The sequence below is a fragment of the Ricinus communis genome, chromosome 3 (assembly GCF_019578655.1).
Source record: "Ricinus communis isolate WT05 ecotype wild-type chromosome 3, ASM1957865v1, whole genome shotgun sequence".
NCBI lineage: Eukaryota > Viridiplantae > Streptophyta > Magnoliopsida > Malpighiales > Euphorbiaceae > Ricinus > Ricinus communis.
In genome coordinates this window covers 4,674,002-4,689,640 of record NC_063258.1, presented here as the reverse complement: position 1 = coordinate 4,689,640, position 15,639 = coordinate 4,674,002, and the positions used below count along the sequence as shown (strand labels likewise).

The window sequence follows — 15,639 nt, the reverse complement described above, 5'->3', positions numbered from 1 at the left end:
GATATATTTGAAAATTTGACATAAATTTATAGAGATATTTGCTAAAAAAGTTTAAATTGGATATCACTTGATCTTTGTACATAAGTGAGGGGGCAAGTTGACCCTTTGTCCGAAGAATATATAAGATGAATATTTTGACAAATAAATAAATAAATTAAGTTGCACTGCGAAAACAGAAAATAATATAAAATATCAGGAACAGTAAGAGTTGATTTTGAAGCAAAAATGGCATCGGCGATTCCGTCCTCCACTGCCCAACGGATTAAGTATGACGTCTTCCTCAGTTTCAGAGGTACAGACACTCGAAATAGCTTTGTAAGCCATCTCTATGCGGCTCTATGCCGAGAAAGAATCAGTACTTTCCTTGATATTGGGTTGAAGAGACAAGAGGAAATAACTGCAACTATGCATAAATCAATTGAAGCATCAAGGACTTCGATAGTCATATTCTCGAAAAACTACGGAGCTTCACCTTGGTGTTTGGATGAACTGGTGAAGATTTTAGAATGCAGGAAAACGATGGGGCAAATTGTATTACCAGTGTTTTATGAAGTAGATCCGCGCGAAGTGCGGAAACAGAGTGGGGCATTTGGGGAAGCGTTCTCTAGACATGTAATTGATTTTACAGACAAGGTTTCGCGTTGGAGGACTGCTTTGGCTGAAGCTGCCAATTATAGCGGATGGGTTTTAGGGGATACTCGGTAATTTCTTTGCTCTTTAAAATTTATTTATTTTCCTTCATCATTTTAAACTTAAAATCTAACAATTAATTCGAGCAGATTTAAAGAAAAATTGGATAAGAAATCTCCCATTCTCACATCATAGCAGATGGGCAAAACTGTTTGATAAAGTCTATGACAATCAAGATTCTTGCCCCTCTTTCAATTTCTTGGTTTCAATTATATATGTCTAATAAAATTGTTGTTGGAGTCTTCGCCTCTCAAACTAAGAAAACATAGAACAAAATATAGCTAACTAATACGATTGTTGCTAGTCTCTCCACCTCTAAGACTTAAGGAAAACATCATTTTTTCAATTCTGGAAAAGAAGAAAACATAGCTAAAGTATCTTGGTCAATAAGCCAAGAGGCCGAGAATAACTCAGACTCTTGTTTGTGCTAGGATTTTGATCTTCTTTCTTCCAATTAATCAAATCAAACAAATCAATAACCTTTGTTGCCTAATGAACTTTGTGACATTTTTTTTCATAATTTATTTAATGTTAACATATTACTCTCCGATTCATTTTTATTTTGTAAACTGAGTCTTGCTTTGACCACGAATTTTTTCTGGTTTGAAAATGTGGTCATTTGCAATTTGCTTTCAGAAATGCTGTTTTGAGTTTGTTGTGGAAACTTTAATGGATTTTCCTTCCCTTTATGGAGAAATTTGAATGTTTCTCAGTTACTGCATCAATTAACTATAGCTAATCCCCTCTTGATCCCTTCTATGAGGATTGATAAAAATGTAGATAGAATGAACAGGTTTTGATACCATAAAATATAAGCAGATTGGATATCATATGTTAAAGGTTGAGAACTTTGTGCCCAAATTATTCTGCATGAAGTAGTTAAATTGCTAACTTAGTCTGGAAGGAGTGTTCCTCTTTTCTACTTATCCCAATAAGGGAAAGAAAAGGGTATTTGAAGTGGTCTGTTTTCACTTACTAGTATTCTTTTGTATCAGGCCTGAATCATTAGTCATCAATGACATTGTGAATTATATTTTGAAGAGATTGCATCAGCTATCAAGTAATCTTGATGGTTTAATTGGAATGGATTCGCATGTTAAGCAACTGGAAACATTGTTGTGCCTGGGATCATTTGATAATCGAACTGTAGGAATATGGGGGATGGGCGGTATCGGTAAGACAACCATTGCTCGAGTTATTTTTAACAAAATGAGTGGGAGCTTTGAAAATCGCTGCTTTTTGGGAAATATCAGGGAAAAAATAGGAAAAACTGGACTTCTTAATCTGCAAAGAGAATTTCTTTGTGAAATTTCAGGAGGTGAAAATATCAGCGCAGATACTGTAGATGTGATGTCTTCTTTTATCATAAAGAGGCTGAGGAATAAAAAGGTTCTTGTTGTTCTTGACGATGTGGATAATTTAATGGATTTAAGCTCTTTAACTGGAGGGCTTAATTTGTTTGGACCTGGAAGTAGAATCATTGTAACATCAAGGGATAAGCAGGTCCTTCAATATTGTGGAGTGGACAGTATATATGAGGTTAAAGGATTAAACAACCATGAATCGCTGCAGCTCTTTTCTCACTATGCTTTTGAACAGAGCTTGCCAACAGAAGCTTATTGGAATCTGTCAAATAGGGTCCTACAATATGCTAAGGGGCTTCCACTGGCTCTTAAAATTTGTGGTTCTCATCTATGCACCAGGAGCATAGAACAATGGGAAAGTATATTGCATAGATTGGAAAGTCCTCTTAACTCAGAGGTTCAGGAGGTGCTGCAAATAAGTTATTATGGACTGGATGACCTTGATAAGGATATATTTCTTGATATCGCTTGTTTCTTCAGGGGTCAAGGCATAGATCATGTGAAAGAAATCCTTTATGACTCTGGCTTTTATGCAGATATTGGAATTGCTCGTCTCATTGGTAAGTCTCTCATATCTATTTCAGATAAAAGGCTGGAAATGCATAATTTGGTGCAAGAAATGGGTTGGGAAATTGTTCGCCAAGAATCCATTTATGAGCCAGGCAGCCGTAGCAGGTTATGGAACCATGAGGAAATCTATCATGTATTGACCAGTAATAAGGTAAAAGGCTAAATGTTAGACCTTTTCATCAACCATTTTAGCATTTGAGGTCTAAGAATATTGTCAAATCCTATAGGATATTAGATATTTACATCATCCATTTTTGCACGTATCTAAGAATATTTGTGAGTTTGATTTGCATTATGTTAAACTTACCCTTTGCTGTTGCTCTTAGGGGACTGGAGCAGTGAGAGGTATAAACCTAGATTTGTCGAAGATACACAAGTTGTGCCTAAGCTCTGACTCATTCACAAGGATGGGGAATCTTAAGTTTCTGAAATTCTATACTCCCTTTTCTAAATACTGGGAAGATGACAGCAAATTGTATGCTTTGGAAGGCCTTGCTTATCTTCCTGCTAGTCTAAGACTGCTTCATTGGGATAGGTATCCACTGAACTCCCTGCCATCAAACTTTGAACCAAGGCAGCTTGTTGAACTTATCTTGTGCCATAGCAAACTTGAGCTGCTTTGGGAAGGAGCTAAGGTATAATATGATAATTGATATATCCTTTTTCTTGAAATAATTCTGAAATAGGATAATATTAATTTAATTTTATGATATCACTTTTGTTACAGTGCCTTGAGAATTTAAAGCGAATCAACTTAGGTCACTCCAAATACTTGGTGAAAATACCAGACTGTTCACTGGCCCCAAAACTTGAGCATATAATCCTTGAAGGCTGTTCATCTTTATCTGAAGTTCACTCTTCTATTCAACAACTGAACAAGCTTACAGTCCTTAATTTGAAAGACTGCGTTAAACTAAAGTCTCTTTCAATCACAATGGATATGACATCTCTCGAGATGCTTAATCTCTCTGGCTGCTCAAGGCTCAAGATACTCAGGGCAATCTCACCTAATATAAAAAGTTTATTGCTGAACGGGACTGCAATTAGAGAACTTCCCCAATCAATTCAGTACATCAGCAAACTTGATTGTTTGAATCTCAGTAATTGCAAAAGGCTGAATGCACTACCTTTTGGAATTTGTAAATTGAAATCCCTTAAAACCCTTAGTCTCTCTGGATGTTCAAAGCTGGAGAATTTTCCTGAGATTTTGGAGCCTATGAAGAAGCTTGAGATTCTTAGGTTGGATGGAACAGCTATTAGAGAGGTACCCAAGACTAGAGAATTGGATAATCTTAAAATCTTGTCATTTAGCGACTGTAATTTGTATAAAATCCCCAGCAGTTTTTCTCGGTTATCCTCGTTAGAGCATTTAGACCTTCGTGGAAATAATTTTTCTAACATACCTGGGGACATCAGGCAACTGTTTCATCTGAAATTACTTGACATAAGTTCCTGCAGTAATCTCCGTTCTTTGCCAGAGCTACCATCGCATATAGAATACGTAAATGCACATGATTGTACATCACTAGAAAGTGTATCGATTCCATCAAGTTTCACAGTGTCAGAGTGGAACCGTCCTATGTTCTTGTTTACAAATTGCTTCAAACTGAATTTGAGTGCCTTTCTGAACAGTCAATTTATAGACCTTCAGGTTCTCTCTCTCTCTCTGTCTTCAATTGATAAATAATATAATGAAAATGGACCTTCATTCTTCTCTAATTGAACTTGTTGATTTTCATGATACAGGAGTCTGGTCTTCTACCTTCTGCTGGTATTTGTTTTCCTGGAAGTAAAATCCCAGAGCAAATTAGTCATCAAAGTGCAGGGTCTTTATTGACTGTTCAGCTTCCTGTGCATTGGTCCAACAGCCAGTTTAGGGGATTTGCACTGGCAGCTGTTATTGGATTCAAGGATTGCCTTGATAATCATGGTTTTCTTGTTAAATGCACAATCAAATTAAGAGCCATGCATGGAGACAGTATTTCTTTGCAACAGGAATTCATCATTTTTCATGGTCATTCTGGCCATTGGAATAACTCCAGAATTTTAGGGTCTGATCATGTCTTCCTGAGTTATAATCACCGTGTCAATTTAATGGAATCTCAAGGAGATGATTGGCAGAATAAAAGCTGTCATACCACAGCCTCATTTGACTTCTATGCTGTGGACAGTATGGGAAGGCCGTTGTGTGGTTCTGAAGTCAGAGAATGTGGATTCAGTTTACAACTTGCTGAAGAAGAGAATGTGTGTGGTCCAAGTTGTTATTACTATTAGAAGCTGATTGATGCAGTTGCCATGAAGAGGTGAGAGTTCTTTTAATGATTACAACCATAGATACTTCCAATGATGCTTCACTCATTTGACTCTATGCTATGGATAGTATGGGAAGGCCGTTGCATGGTTGTGAAGTCGGAGATTGTGGATTTAGTTACCTTGCTGAAACACAAGAATGCATGTCGTCCAAGTTGTTATTACTATTAGAAGCTGATTGGTGCAGCTGCCATGAAGAGGTGAGATCTCTTTTAATAATTACAATCATATAGATACTTCCACTCAACATCTTTTATGCACGTCAATTTAATATTTGGATTTGTTATTATTCATTTAATACAAGAAAATAAAAATTAGTACGCTAACTATTTGTTAAATTGAAATTTCACTTAAATATATGTTACCATTCTCATAAAAACCCTATGTTTCATCAAATTTTGATTGTCTATTATTCTCCTTTTTGTTAATTAATTTAATAAAATCCGCAATGAATTAAAATTTTAGGTTAAAGAGTCCAACAAATAGTATAATTAATGTAAATTAGTATATAATAAATAATTATAAATATCTATTATCAATTGACACAATTAATAAATTATAATTTAATCAATCATAATAAAATATATGCAATGATTTATAGTAAATTTATTTGTAATCCTTTCAATTTCATAATAATAATAATGATAATAATAATAATAATAATAATAATAATAATAATAATTTAGTAACTGAAATTTGTTGTTGCTCATAAATTAAAATGTAATTATTGTTAAAATTCAAAGTCATAAAAAGGTTTAGCATTAATTCTTACACTACAATATTAATCTAAATTTTACTCTTTATTTTTAAATAGATTGACCAACATATTATATTTGTAAATTCATTAATTAAATTATTAGATTTGATTAAGATAAAAATTTATCAAATTATAATTTATTTTTCTAAATTTTATTGTTTTTATAAATAGAAGAACCCATTTACTATTAATAAAAACATTTACTCTTTTTTAAAGCTAATAATAAATTTGCCATAATTTTTAGAGTTTAGATAATATTTACTGCTTAATAAATGTGCCCTCTAGTGTTTATCTCTTAAATTTTGTTATTAGTTTATATGAGATTATAATTAGGATTATTTAATTTAACATTAATTTCTTATTCTAACAAAAGTTAATTTAAAAGTATTTGAATTTATTGTTTGGAAAATATTTCTTATAAGAACAAAATTTTCTTTTATTGTGTTTCATCTCAGTATTGTTAATTTCTTAATTAATTTTGTATAAAATTATTTTTTCATCTAAAAGTATCATACTTTCATACCTAATTAGCAAATATTTTAATATTTAATTACATATACAATATATTATTGGTATTCATTTAATTTTTTTTATCCACGCATGATTCACGTGATATTTAGAATTAGAAGGCAAAGAATGAAAAAATATATAGGCGTTTGATAGTTCTTAAAATAATTATTTCAACCACAATAATAAATTTGCACTATGTATTTTAATTGAAAAATTAATATTGAATAGTTTAAATAATCTTAGATTGTATTTAAATTAGGATTAGGATTAGAATTAGATCAACTTAAAACTAACCTAAATCAATTACTACCACTTCTATTATTATTAGTAGTAATAGTAGTACTACTACTATATTCTTTTATTTTTCCTTAAGAAAACAATGAACCTGTCTCCCTCAGGAGAGATTAAAAAATTTCGATTGTTTAAGCGAGCTCGCAAAGCAAAAACAAGAATAGCACAAAAATAAAAGTGGAAACATAGGGTAAAACAGATTAATGCAGGTTTAACTCCTTTGACTTAACTGAGATAACCAATTATAGGTCCTTTTTATTGAGGAAAATGAGGATAATTCTTACATATATACATGTATATACACCATAATGAATCGGAAAGGAACACACATATACGAGTAACTTACACATTGACATTGAATGATTGACACATATTTATCATAAATATATATACATATAATGATATATTAGTTGATTAATATACTTATAAGATTAGAAATGTATATGAAATAATACTAGAATTAAAATTGAATTAAATTAATTACTAATTAATTATATTAAATTTAGGAATGCAGTCTTTTATTAATTTAATATAATTTATTAGAAATATAATAGATGGTCCTAGTATACGAATAAAGTTTATATAGAAATAGGATTAGAAGGTTGGAAATAAAAAAAAAAAACAAATTTCTTTTTTTTTTAGAAAAAAAAAAAAGAAAAGAAAAAGAATACAATGGATAAGAAACAAGGCAAAACAAAAAGAAAGAAACTCTTATTTACTCACATGTTATATTTGACATGATCCTGATAATTATTTTATTGCATATAAAATGGACAATCAATAGTTTACAGGTGGGAGGAAGGAGCACGAATCCAAAAAGAAAATCTTGATGCTAATAACTTAATATTTTGTTTCTTTTCTAATTTTGACCAGGTGAGGAAGGAGAAATTAAGTGACAGAATTGCTGCCCTTTACCGGTTATTTTCTCCGTTTGGGAAGGTAATTAGAATCTTTATTAATAATATATAATTAGTAAAGAAAAGCCTAAAACAAATCTTTGGCTAAAGTTATTCTCATAAAAGAATTCTACTTTGTTCCTTTCTGGACTTTTAAGAATAGAATGGTTGAAAATCCTAATAAAGTTAAAATTAGACTTATACTTAATAAATTAATAATATTATTTATTATTAAATTAAATTAATAAAAGACCAAATTAATTCAATAAGTAAGGTCTTTTGGTAAATTTGTCTATCCCCTTCACACTTTTTATATGTTGTAATTTACCAAAAGTTGTATTACTGCAAGAATTATGATAGAAAATAACTAAAAGTCATATTACTACATGAATTATGATGCGATTAGATTTTTTAATACAATAAATTTTATTGCTTAAAGATATTCTTCTTTTATTAGCACAGAAGAATTTAAGATTATAATAATGCTTTTAGACGAGCATATGAATTATAAAAGGAAAAATTGAAGTTAGGAATAACAATTTTGCCAAATCATAGCTTTAAAAAAACTCAAATATAGGTAATAATGCATCCTATAATACTGTAATTTAAGAAGGAAAAACTTCAGTAAACTACTTTGTGATTTAATGCATTTTCATTTTAAGGTCTGTAGTATTTTTTTTTTTGTTACTTTAGTACTCTGTGAATATGATCGTTAGCAAATAGTGGCCAAATTGCATAACACCGTTAGAAGATTCTAATGTGGCATGCAATATGAAAACAGTGAACAAAAAATATAAGAAGGCTGAACGATTTTTCTATATTGATGTACAGCTATTTAAAGAGCTTAACTAGGAATAGAAAAGGTAGCTAATCTCCCTAATTAAGAAGAAATATACTATTTAACTAACTACCCTAATATAGAAAAAAATAAATATTGATTCCTAAATTTACTAATATAGCTCATAAATCTCTAAATATAGAGTATAACAAATATGGTACATAATCACAATTATTTACGAAATCTTTCAACACTCCCCCTCAAGCTGGCATGAAGATGTCACTCATGGCAAGCTTGCTAACTAGATTCTCGTGTTGCACATTGGGAAGACCTTTTATTAGTATATCTGCTGTTTGGCTAGCAGTGGGTATGTAGGACATACATATCACACCACTATCTATCTTCTCCTTGATGAAATGTTTGTCAATTTCTACATGTTTGGTTCTGTCATGTAAAACTGGATTATGAGCTATAGAGATTGCAGCCTTGTTGTCACAATAAACTTTAATAGGTGCTGGTATAGGAATCTTCAATTCTTCTAGGAGTCTTTTTATCCATAAAACTTCACAGAATCCATGTGCCACAGAGCGGAATTCTGCTTCAGCACTACTCCTTGCCACCACACTTTGTTTTTTACTTTTCGAAGTAACCAGATTTCCACCTACAAAGGTACAATAACCTGAGGTGGATCTTCTATCATTTACATCTCCTGCCCAATCTGCATCTATGTAGGCCTCTATCAGAAGATATTCTCCTTTTCTGAACAAGAGTCCTTTTCCAGGAGTTCTTTTGAGGTATCTCAAAATTCTGAATACAGCTTCAAAATGAGTAGGTCCAGGTGAATGCATGAATTGACTCACAACACTCACTGCAAAAGCTGTGTCAGGTCGAGTGTGAGCCAAATAGATTAGTCGCCCTACCAATCTTTGATAACGTTCTTTGTCCATTACCTCATTAGCTGCTGCTGTTTTCAACTTTACATTAGGTTCGATTGGCGTATCTGCTACCTTACAACCTGTCATTCCTGTTTCTTTGAGTAAATCAAGCACATACTTGCGTTGGTTGACAAAGATTCCCTTCTTGGATCTTGCAAACTCCATCCCAAGGAAATATTTCAGCTTTCCCAAGTCCTTAATATCAAATTCGGCTTCAAGTTTCCTCTTCAAGTTGCTAATCTCAAGAGAATCATCCCCTGTCATGATTATGTCATTTACATAACAATCAAAATAGCTACTTTACCTTTGATGGAATGTTTGAAAAAAAGGGTGTGATCAGCTTGGCTTTGAGAGAAACCATGTCTCTTGATAACATCGCCAAAACGCTCAAACCAAGCTCTAGGAGACTGCTTTAATCCATATAGAGACCTTTTTAATTTGCACACTTTGCCTTTTCTAAGTTTTTCTTCAAACCCGGGTGGCAGGTCCATATATACTTCTTGTAATTCTCCATTTAAAAATGCATTCTTTACATCAAATTAATGAAGTAGCCAGTTGAAGTTAACTGCAAGAGAAAGAAGTACTCTACTAGAGTTAACTTTAGCAACCGGAGCAAAAGTCTCTTGGTAATCAATTCCATGAGTTTGAGTAAATTCTTTTGCTACTAGTCTCGCTTTGTATCTCTCCACACTTCCATCAGCTTTAAACTTCACCGTGAACACCCATTTGCACCCAACTGTCTTTTTGTCTTTGGGTAGATCAATGACAGTCCAAGTGTTATTTCTTTTAAGAGCATTTATTTCTTCCATCACAGCTAATCTCCAACTCGGGTCACCTAATGCTTCCTCAACAGTTCTTGGAACAAGCATATTAGAAATCCTAGAAACAAATGCTCTATGATTTTTTGACAGTTTTTTATATGACAAGTATTGTGCGATAGGTTGTTTAGTGCATGTTCGGATTTCTTTTCTTAAAGCAATTGGAAGATCAAGATCAGAAAGAGTGGAAGTAGAGGGAAGGTTACTCTGAGTTGTAGGGTCATTATTCGACAAAGCTGATTGAACATCTACAGAAGGAATAACTAAGGCTGTAGTAATTTTAAACCTACAGCTCATATTGAGGATTATGATCCACTGGATTATGATATGTTGGAAGTACTTCTCCCCATGTCTCTGATAAAGTAACATCTGGCAAAGTAGGATTAATAATGCTAACCCTAGTTTCCATATCAGAATTAGTTAAAGAAATGAGTAAAGTTTCCCAAAAATTATTTTCTTCAACTAAGTTCTCTCCCCTGAAGAAAATTCTTTTGAAAGAAAGAGTGATCCTCGATAAACCTGGTATCCATGCTCTCAAAAAATTTCTTTGTGACTGGATTAAAACACTTGTACCCATGTTTATTAGAAGCATAACCAATAAAAACACATTTTTCAGCTTTGGGATCAAGTTTTCAGCGAAGCACATTTGGGACATGCACATAGCAAACACACCCAAAAACCTTTAAAGGAAGATCTGCTGTTATCTTAGATGTGGAAAAATAATTTTTCAAAACTTGCAGAGGCGTTTGAAATTTCAGAACTCAAGATGGCATTTTGTTTATTAAATAACAATAGGTTAGGAGTGCATTACCCCAGAGATATTTAGGAACATTCATGGAAAACATAAGTGCCCGAGCAACTTCAAGTAAATGCCTATTTTTTCTTTTAGCAATACCATTTTGTAGTGGTGTGTCACGACAAGTGGATTGATGCAAAATACCTTTTCCCAAAATAAATGTTCTCAAATATTTGTTGAAATATTCAGTCCCATTATCTGTTCTTAGAATGCCAATTTTTGTTTGAAATTGATTTTCAACCATGTGGAAAAAATCTTTAAATTGTTGTTCAACTTCAGATTTCTTTTCCAACAAATAAATCCAACAAGCTCGTGTGTGATCATCAATAAATGTTACAAACCATTTTTTTTCCAGAAAGTGTGCTAACTTTGGATGGGCCTCAAACATCACTATGCAACAAATTAAATGGTTTTGAAGCAGAATATGGTTTTATTGGAAACGAAACACGATGACTTTTAGCTAAATTACAAGCTTCACAATGAAGTTTTGAACAATCAATACCTTTAAATAATTTAGGAAATAAAGATTTGAGATATGGAAAGCTAGGATGCCCTAATCTTTTACGCCATAACAGAACTTGATCATGGACAAAGCTTGAACTTGTACTACCTAATCCATGAGCTGTTTTATTCCCAGAACCAGTTCCATCATAGTAGTACAGCCCATTTATGTCTCTAGTAGTTCCAATCATCTTTCCCGAGTTCCGGTCCTCAAAAACACAATTGGAAGGAGAAAAAAGAATGGAATAATCAGAGTCTTTAGACAATTTGCTAACGGAAAGAAGATTACATGCAAGTTTTGGAACATGTAAAACTGATTTCAAAGAGATTTTTTCTGAAATTTTAATATTTCCTTTGCCTGTAATAGGTGAAAAACTGCCATCAGCTATTCTGATTTTTTTCGAAGCCGGAACATAGATAATACGAATCAAACAATTGAGAACAGCTTGTCATATGATCAGAGGCTCCTAAATCTATGATTCAAGGAGTAGTACTTCCTAGAACAAATAGAGCCAAAGAATTACTACCTGTTTGTGCCATAGAACCGATAGGAGCATTAGAGGATGAGCAAGATTTCAGCAGTTTAAGAAGATGACTTAATTGCTCTTTACTAAATGGTGATGACTCAGCCTCATTTGCTGTAGGTGTGCTATGTTCACCAGATTTTTTTTCCTTAACATTAGGTGGTTTACCATGCAACTTCCAGCATTTTTTGCGAGTATAGCGTGGCTTTCCACAGTAGTCACATTGCAGGTTGTTTTTGTCTTCTACACGCAGATTGTGAGAAGTTCTCCTGCTTACTTGAGCTTCAGGAATAGCCAGTGCTGATCCTTCGTGGATGTGGTTGAACCTGCAGTCCTCTTTCCCAACACCACATGTCTCCGACTTTCTTCTCTCCTTACCTCCGCAAAAACTTCACCAATTGGAGGCAGGGGATTTCTTCCAATTATTCAGCCAAGGACCTCATCATATTCAATATTTAGACCTGCAAGAAATTTGAAGATTTGGCCAGTATCCACTCTCTTCTTGTACTGGTTGCAGTCATCATTGATTTCCACTCATAATCATTGAATAAGTCCAGGTCCTGCCAAATCCGTTTAAGAGAATTTAAATACTTTGTCACAGAATTCTCACCTTGGCAAATTTCCCCAAGTCGTAGGGTCAACTCGTAAACTTGGGATTGATTTCTAAGATCAGAGTACATTTCTGAGACATTGTCCCATAATTCCTTGGCTGTAGAGTAACATAGGTAGTTTGCACTTATCTCTTCAGTCATGGAATTAACCAACCATGTGATTACCATTGAGTTTTCAGCATCCCAAATGGTATAAGTTTTGTCATTCACGTCAGACTACTTAGTATCACCTGTGATATACCCAATCTTTCCTCTTCCTCGGAGATACATGCGTACAGATTATGATCATCGAAGAAAATTATCACCATTTAGTCGGATTGTAGTAATCTAAATGGGATGGTTTTCAGATGTATTTCTCTGAGGTTCGGACTGAGATGGCTGAAGAGGCTGGCTTGTCCTAGACGTGACTTCAGACATTTTCGAGATAAAAAGAAAAAGATTCAAACCTAGGATTTTTTTAGCTCTGATACCATGAAAACAGTGAACAAAAAATATAAGAAGACTAAATGATTTTTCTATATTGATGTACAACTATTTAAATAGCTTAACTAGGAATAAAAACGGTAGCTAATCTCCCTAATTAAGGAGAAATATACTATTCAGCTAACTACCCTAATATAGAAGAAAATAAATATTGATTCCTAAGATTACTAATACAGCTCATAAACCTCTAAATATAGAGTATAACAAATATGGTACATAATCACAATTATTTACGAGATCTTTCAACACAATAACACTATTCTTTCAACTATCACGTAAGCTGGCTGTTATTTATTAATGGTCATATTTATAAGTACCAAAGTGATAAAAAGTAAATTATAGAGCTTTAGTAAAAATATATTTAACCATAAGGTAGTTTAATAAAGTTTTTCCTTTAAAAAAATCATGAATTTGAAAAGATATACTTAGAATTGATAACATTCTTATCTCTTATTTATTAACAGTTTGGAAAAAGATATTTGGAGAAATTTATGAAGTTTTATGTGTTTTTGGTATTTTTGAATGCCAGTCTTACATATTTCTGGGCTTTTAAGGGTTGTTTATTCTGATTAGATGTTTAATTTTGCGATGTGCATGTTGGTTTCTGCTGGTTTCCAACACATTTCTTGAGGCTGATTTGATTATTTTCACTTGATTACACTTATATTCGTTCTATGCTTTTTCAGTTCCTTGCTTGCTATATATTCATAATAGTTGTTTTTCTTTTCTTAATTATTATTATTCTGGGGTTGTTTAACCTATTTTGTCTGGTCAGATTGTATTGGGAAAATCAGCTATATTCTGTCTGTCAGTTTTTCTCCTTGCATGTTACTTTCTGGTGGTTTTCTTTGGAGCTTTGGAATTGTAATTTGTTGATTTCTGCTAATTTCCATTTTAATCTTTTACAATCTTTTGACAGATTTGATGGAAAATTATAGACCAATTTTTTTCTTGAAGTTCCGGTATATATTTGACAATCTACTATATGGATTAAAACGGACATCGAATTGATTGTGCATTAATTGACTTACAATTATTTTAATTTTTTTACATTAAAAGTTTTTAAATAAAATGCTATGAGATTGATTACTTGGGTTTGTTTTTAAAAGTCTGATTGCTTGGCTTATTTAGAATAAAGTCGAACTTTTTTTTCTTTAATAAAACAAGTAATCTGTGTTTTTTTAAAAAAATAAATAAATTTTGCGTGTTTTCAGTTTGTAACTATTGGTCATAGAAAGCAGGATCGGGCACTCAGAAGATTTCAAACCGTACTAAAAGTATTCAGATTTAAAAATATTTGTTGATCATTTGACTTTTTCCGAACTAGATTGTACATAAATTTTCTTTTAATACGGTTCTAGATCTTATTAGTTAGATCTCATTAGTTAATATATTTTTGTACATCGAATAATAACTTTATATATTACAAGTTTATGAAAATCAATCATAAATACGAAGTAAATGGTTAGTATATTATAATATATTTTATTTTAATTTTTTTTTTGCAGGAATAGAAGCAATACTTGTACTGGTGTAACACAATGGACAATGGGATGAAAATATAAACTTTGTTAATTTCAAAGTTTGTAGCATTCTGATTTCAAGAATTTCAAGCTTCTATACTTTAGTGGATATTATATTAAAGCAAATATAAAGCAAAAGAGATGTGAATGAAGTGTAAATTGAATATAAAGTGAAGGACGAATATCCATTACTAGAAGTACAAAATGATTCAGATCTGCAATTCTATTTGGAGCTAAAAGAAAAGTAACTTACATAATTTATCTACTTTGTATTACATTTGTGATGAAGAGAATCGAAAAATATAATATATGTATCATGTCAATATCTATAAATATGGAATCACAATTTTCAAGAAAATGCAGCACTAGAGCAAAGTTCAACAAATGAAGCCGATGAAAAAAGAATTTCAGATTTCATCAAATATTTAAATGTTATAAGTAAAGGCATTGTAGAAGCAAAAAAGAAAAAGAAAGAGTAAAAATTAGAAAATGGCAATATTGACTCAAAAATAATTAATAACAGAACTCAATTAGAGATTGAGCGAGGATAAATGTATAGAGACAATGAAGTTCTTAAAAAAGTTATGAGCTTCTATGCATTTTGGAATCATTCACTTTCAATATAAAGTGATCAAGTCATATCACAAAGAGTATGTACTGAAATGCGTAGAAGATAATTGCAAATGGTATTTAAGAGCATCAAGATATTCAAAGTTAAAAATGTTTATAAAGTTCAAATTAAATAACATTCACACAAGCGACAACATATATTATAGGAGAGTATAACATATACACTTTAAATGATATAATAAGGGACATGAAGCAAGATTATAGTATTGCTATAAACTATGGAAAAATATATAAATCAAAGGAAAAAGCTTTAGAGAAAATTAGAGGTACAATAAAAAAAAACTATTACGATTTAATATAATGTTTATTGTACATATATATGATTATGTTATATTTTTTACATATATCATAAATGTCTTTTAGATATGTCGCACCTAATAATAAAAATAGAAATCTAAATTTAAAAATAATGTGATACAGTTATATGGTATACTTATAATATAATAGTGGTATTTTTTTTAATAAATTTAACTAATATTTACAGATTACTAAATTAACTTATACATATAATAAATATCTTTCAAATATAATTAATATTAAAATTAAATAAATTAATAAAATTTCGTATTGAAAGTAAGAAGCCCCTTTGACATCTCTTCATCTGCAAAGAATTCTCGATGTGAAAACATAGAGACAAGGGGATATAAATGTC

At 31.8% G+C, this 15,639-nt stretch overlaps 1 protein-coding gene across 1 annotated transcript; it reads left to right on the top strand.

The window, feature by feature from the left end:
* Nucleotides 1-162: 162 nt before the first annotated feature.
* On the top strand, nucleotides 163-14,578 carry LOC8289118 (disease resistance-like protein DSC1). The gene is made up of 8 exons (XM_015724489.3): nucleotides 163-701; nucleotides 1,686-2,775; nucleotides 2,951-3,259; nucleotides 3,352-4,275; nucleotides 4,371-4,927; nucleotides 5,005-5,134; nucleotides 7,366-7,431; nucleotides 14,343-14,578. The coding sequence occupies exons 1-5, from the start codon at nucleotides 226-228 to the stop codon at nucleotides 4,896-4,898; spliced, it is 3,327 nt and encodes a 1,108-aa protein (XP_015579975.1). The 5' UTR covers nucleotides 163-225; the 3' UTR covers nucleotides 4,899-4,927; nucleotides 5,005-5,134; nucleotides 7,366-7,431; nucleotides 14,343-14,578.
* Nucleotides 14,579-15,639: the final 1,061 nt, after the last annotated feature.

Excerpts from the sequence above, each read along its gene's own strand:
- LOC8289118 (XM_015724489.3), top strand. The coding sequence starts at position 226 with ATGGCATCGGCGATTCCGTCCTCCACTGCCCAACGGATTAAGTATGAC. Across the intron at positions 2,776-2,950 it reads ATGTATTGACCAGTAATAAG|GGGACTGGAGCAGTGAGAGG; the intron begins GTAAAAGGCTAA and ends TGTTGCTCTTAG. Across the intron at positions 4,276-4,370 it reads GTCAATTTATAGACCTTCAG|GAGTCTGGTCTTCTACCTTC; the intron begins GTTCTCTCTCTC and ends TTCATGATACAG.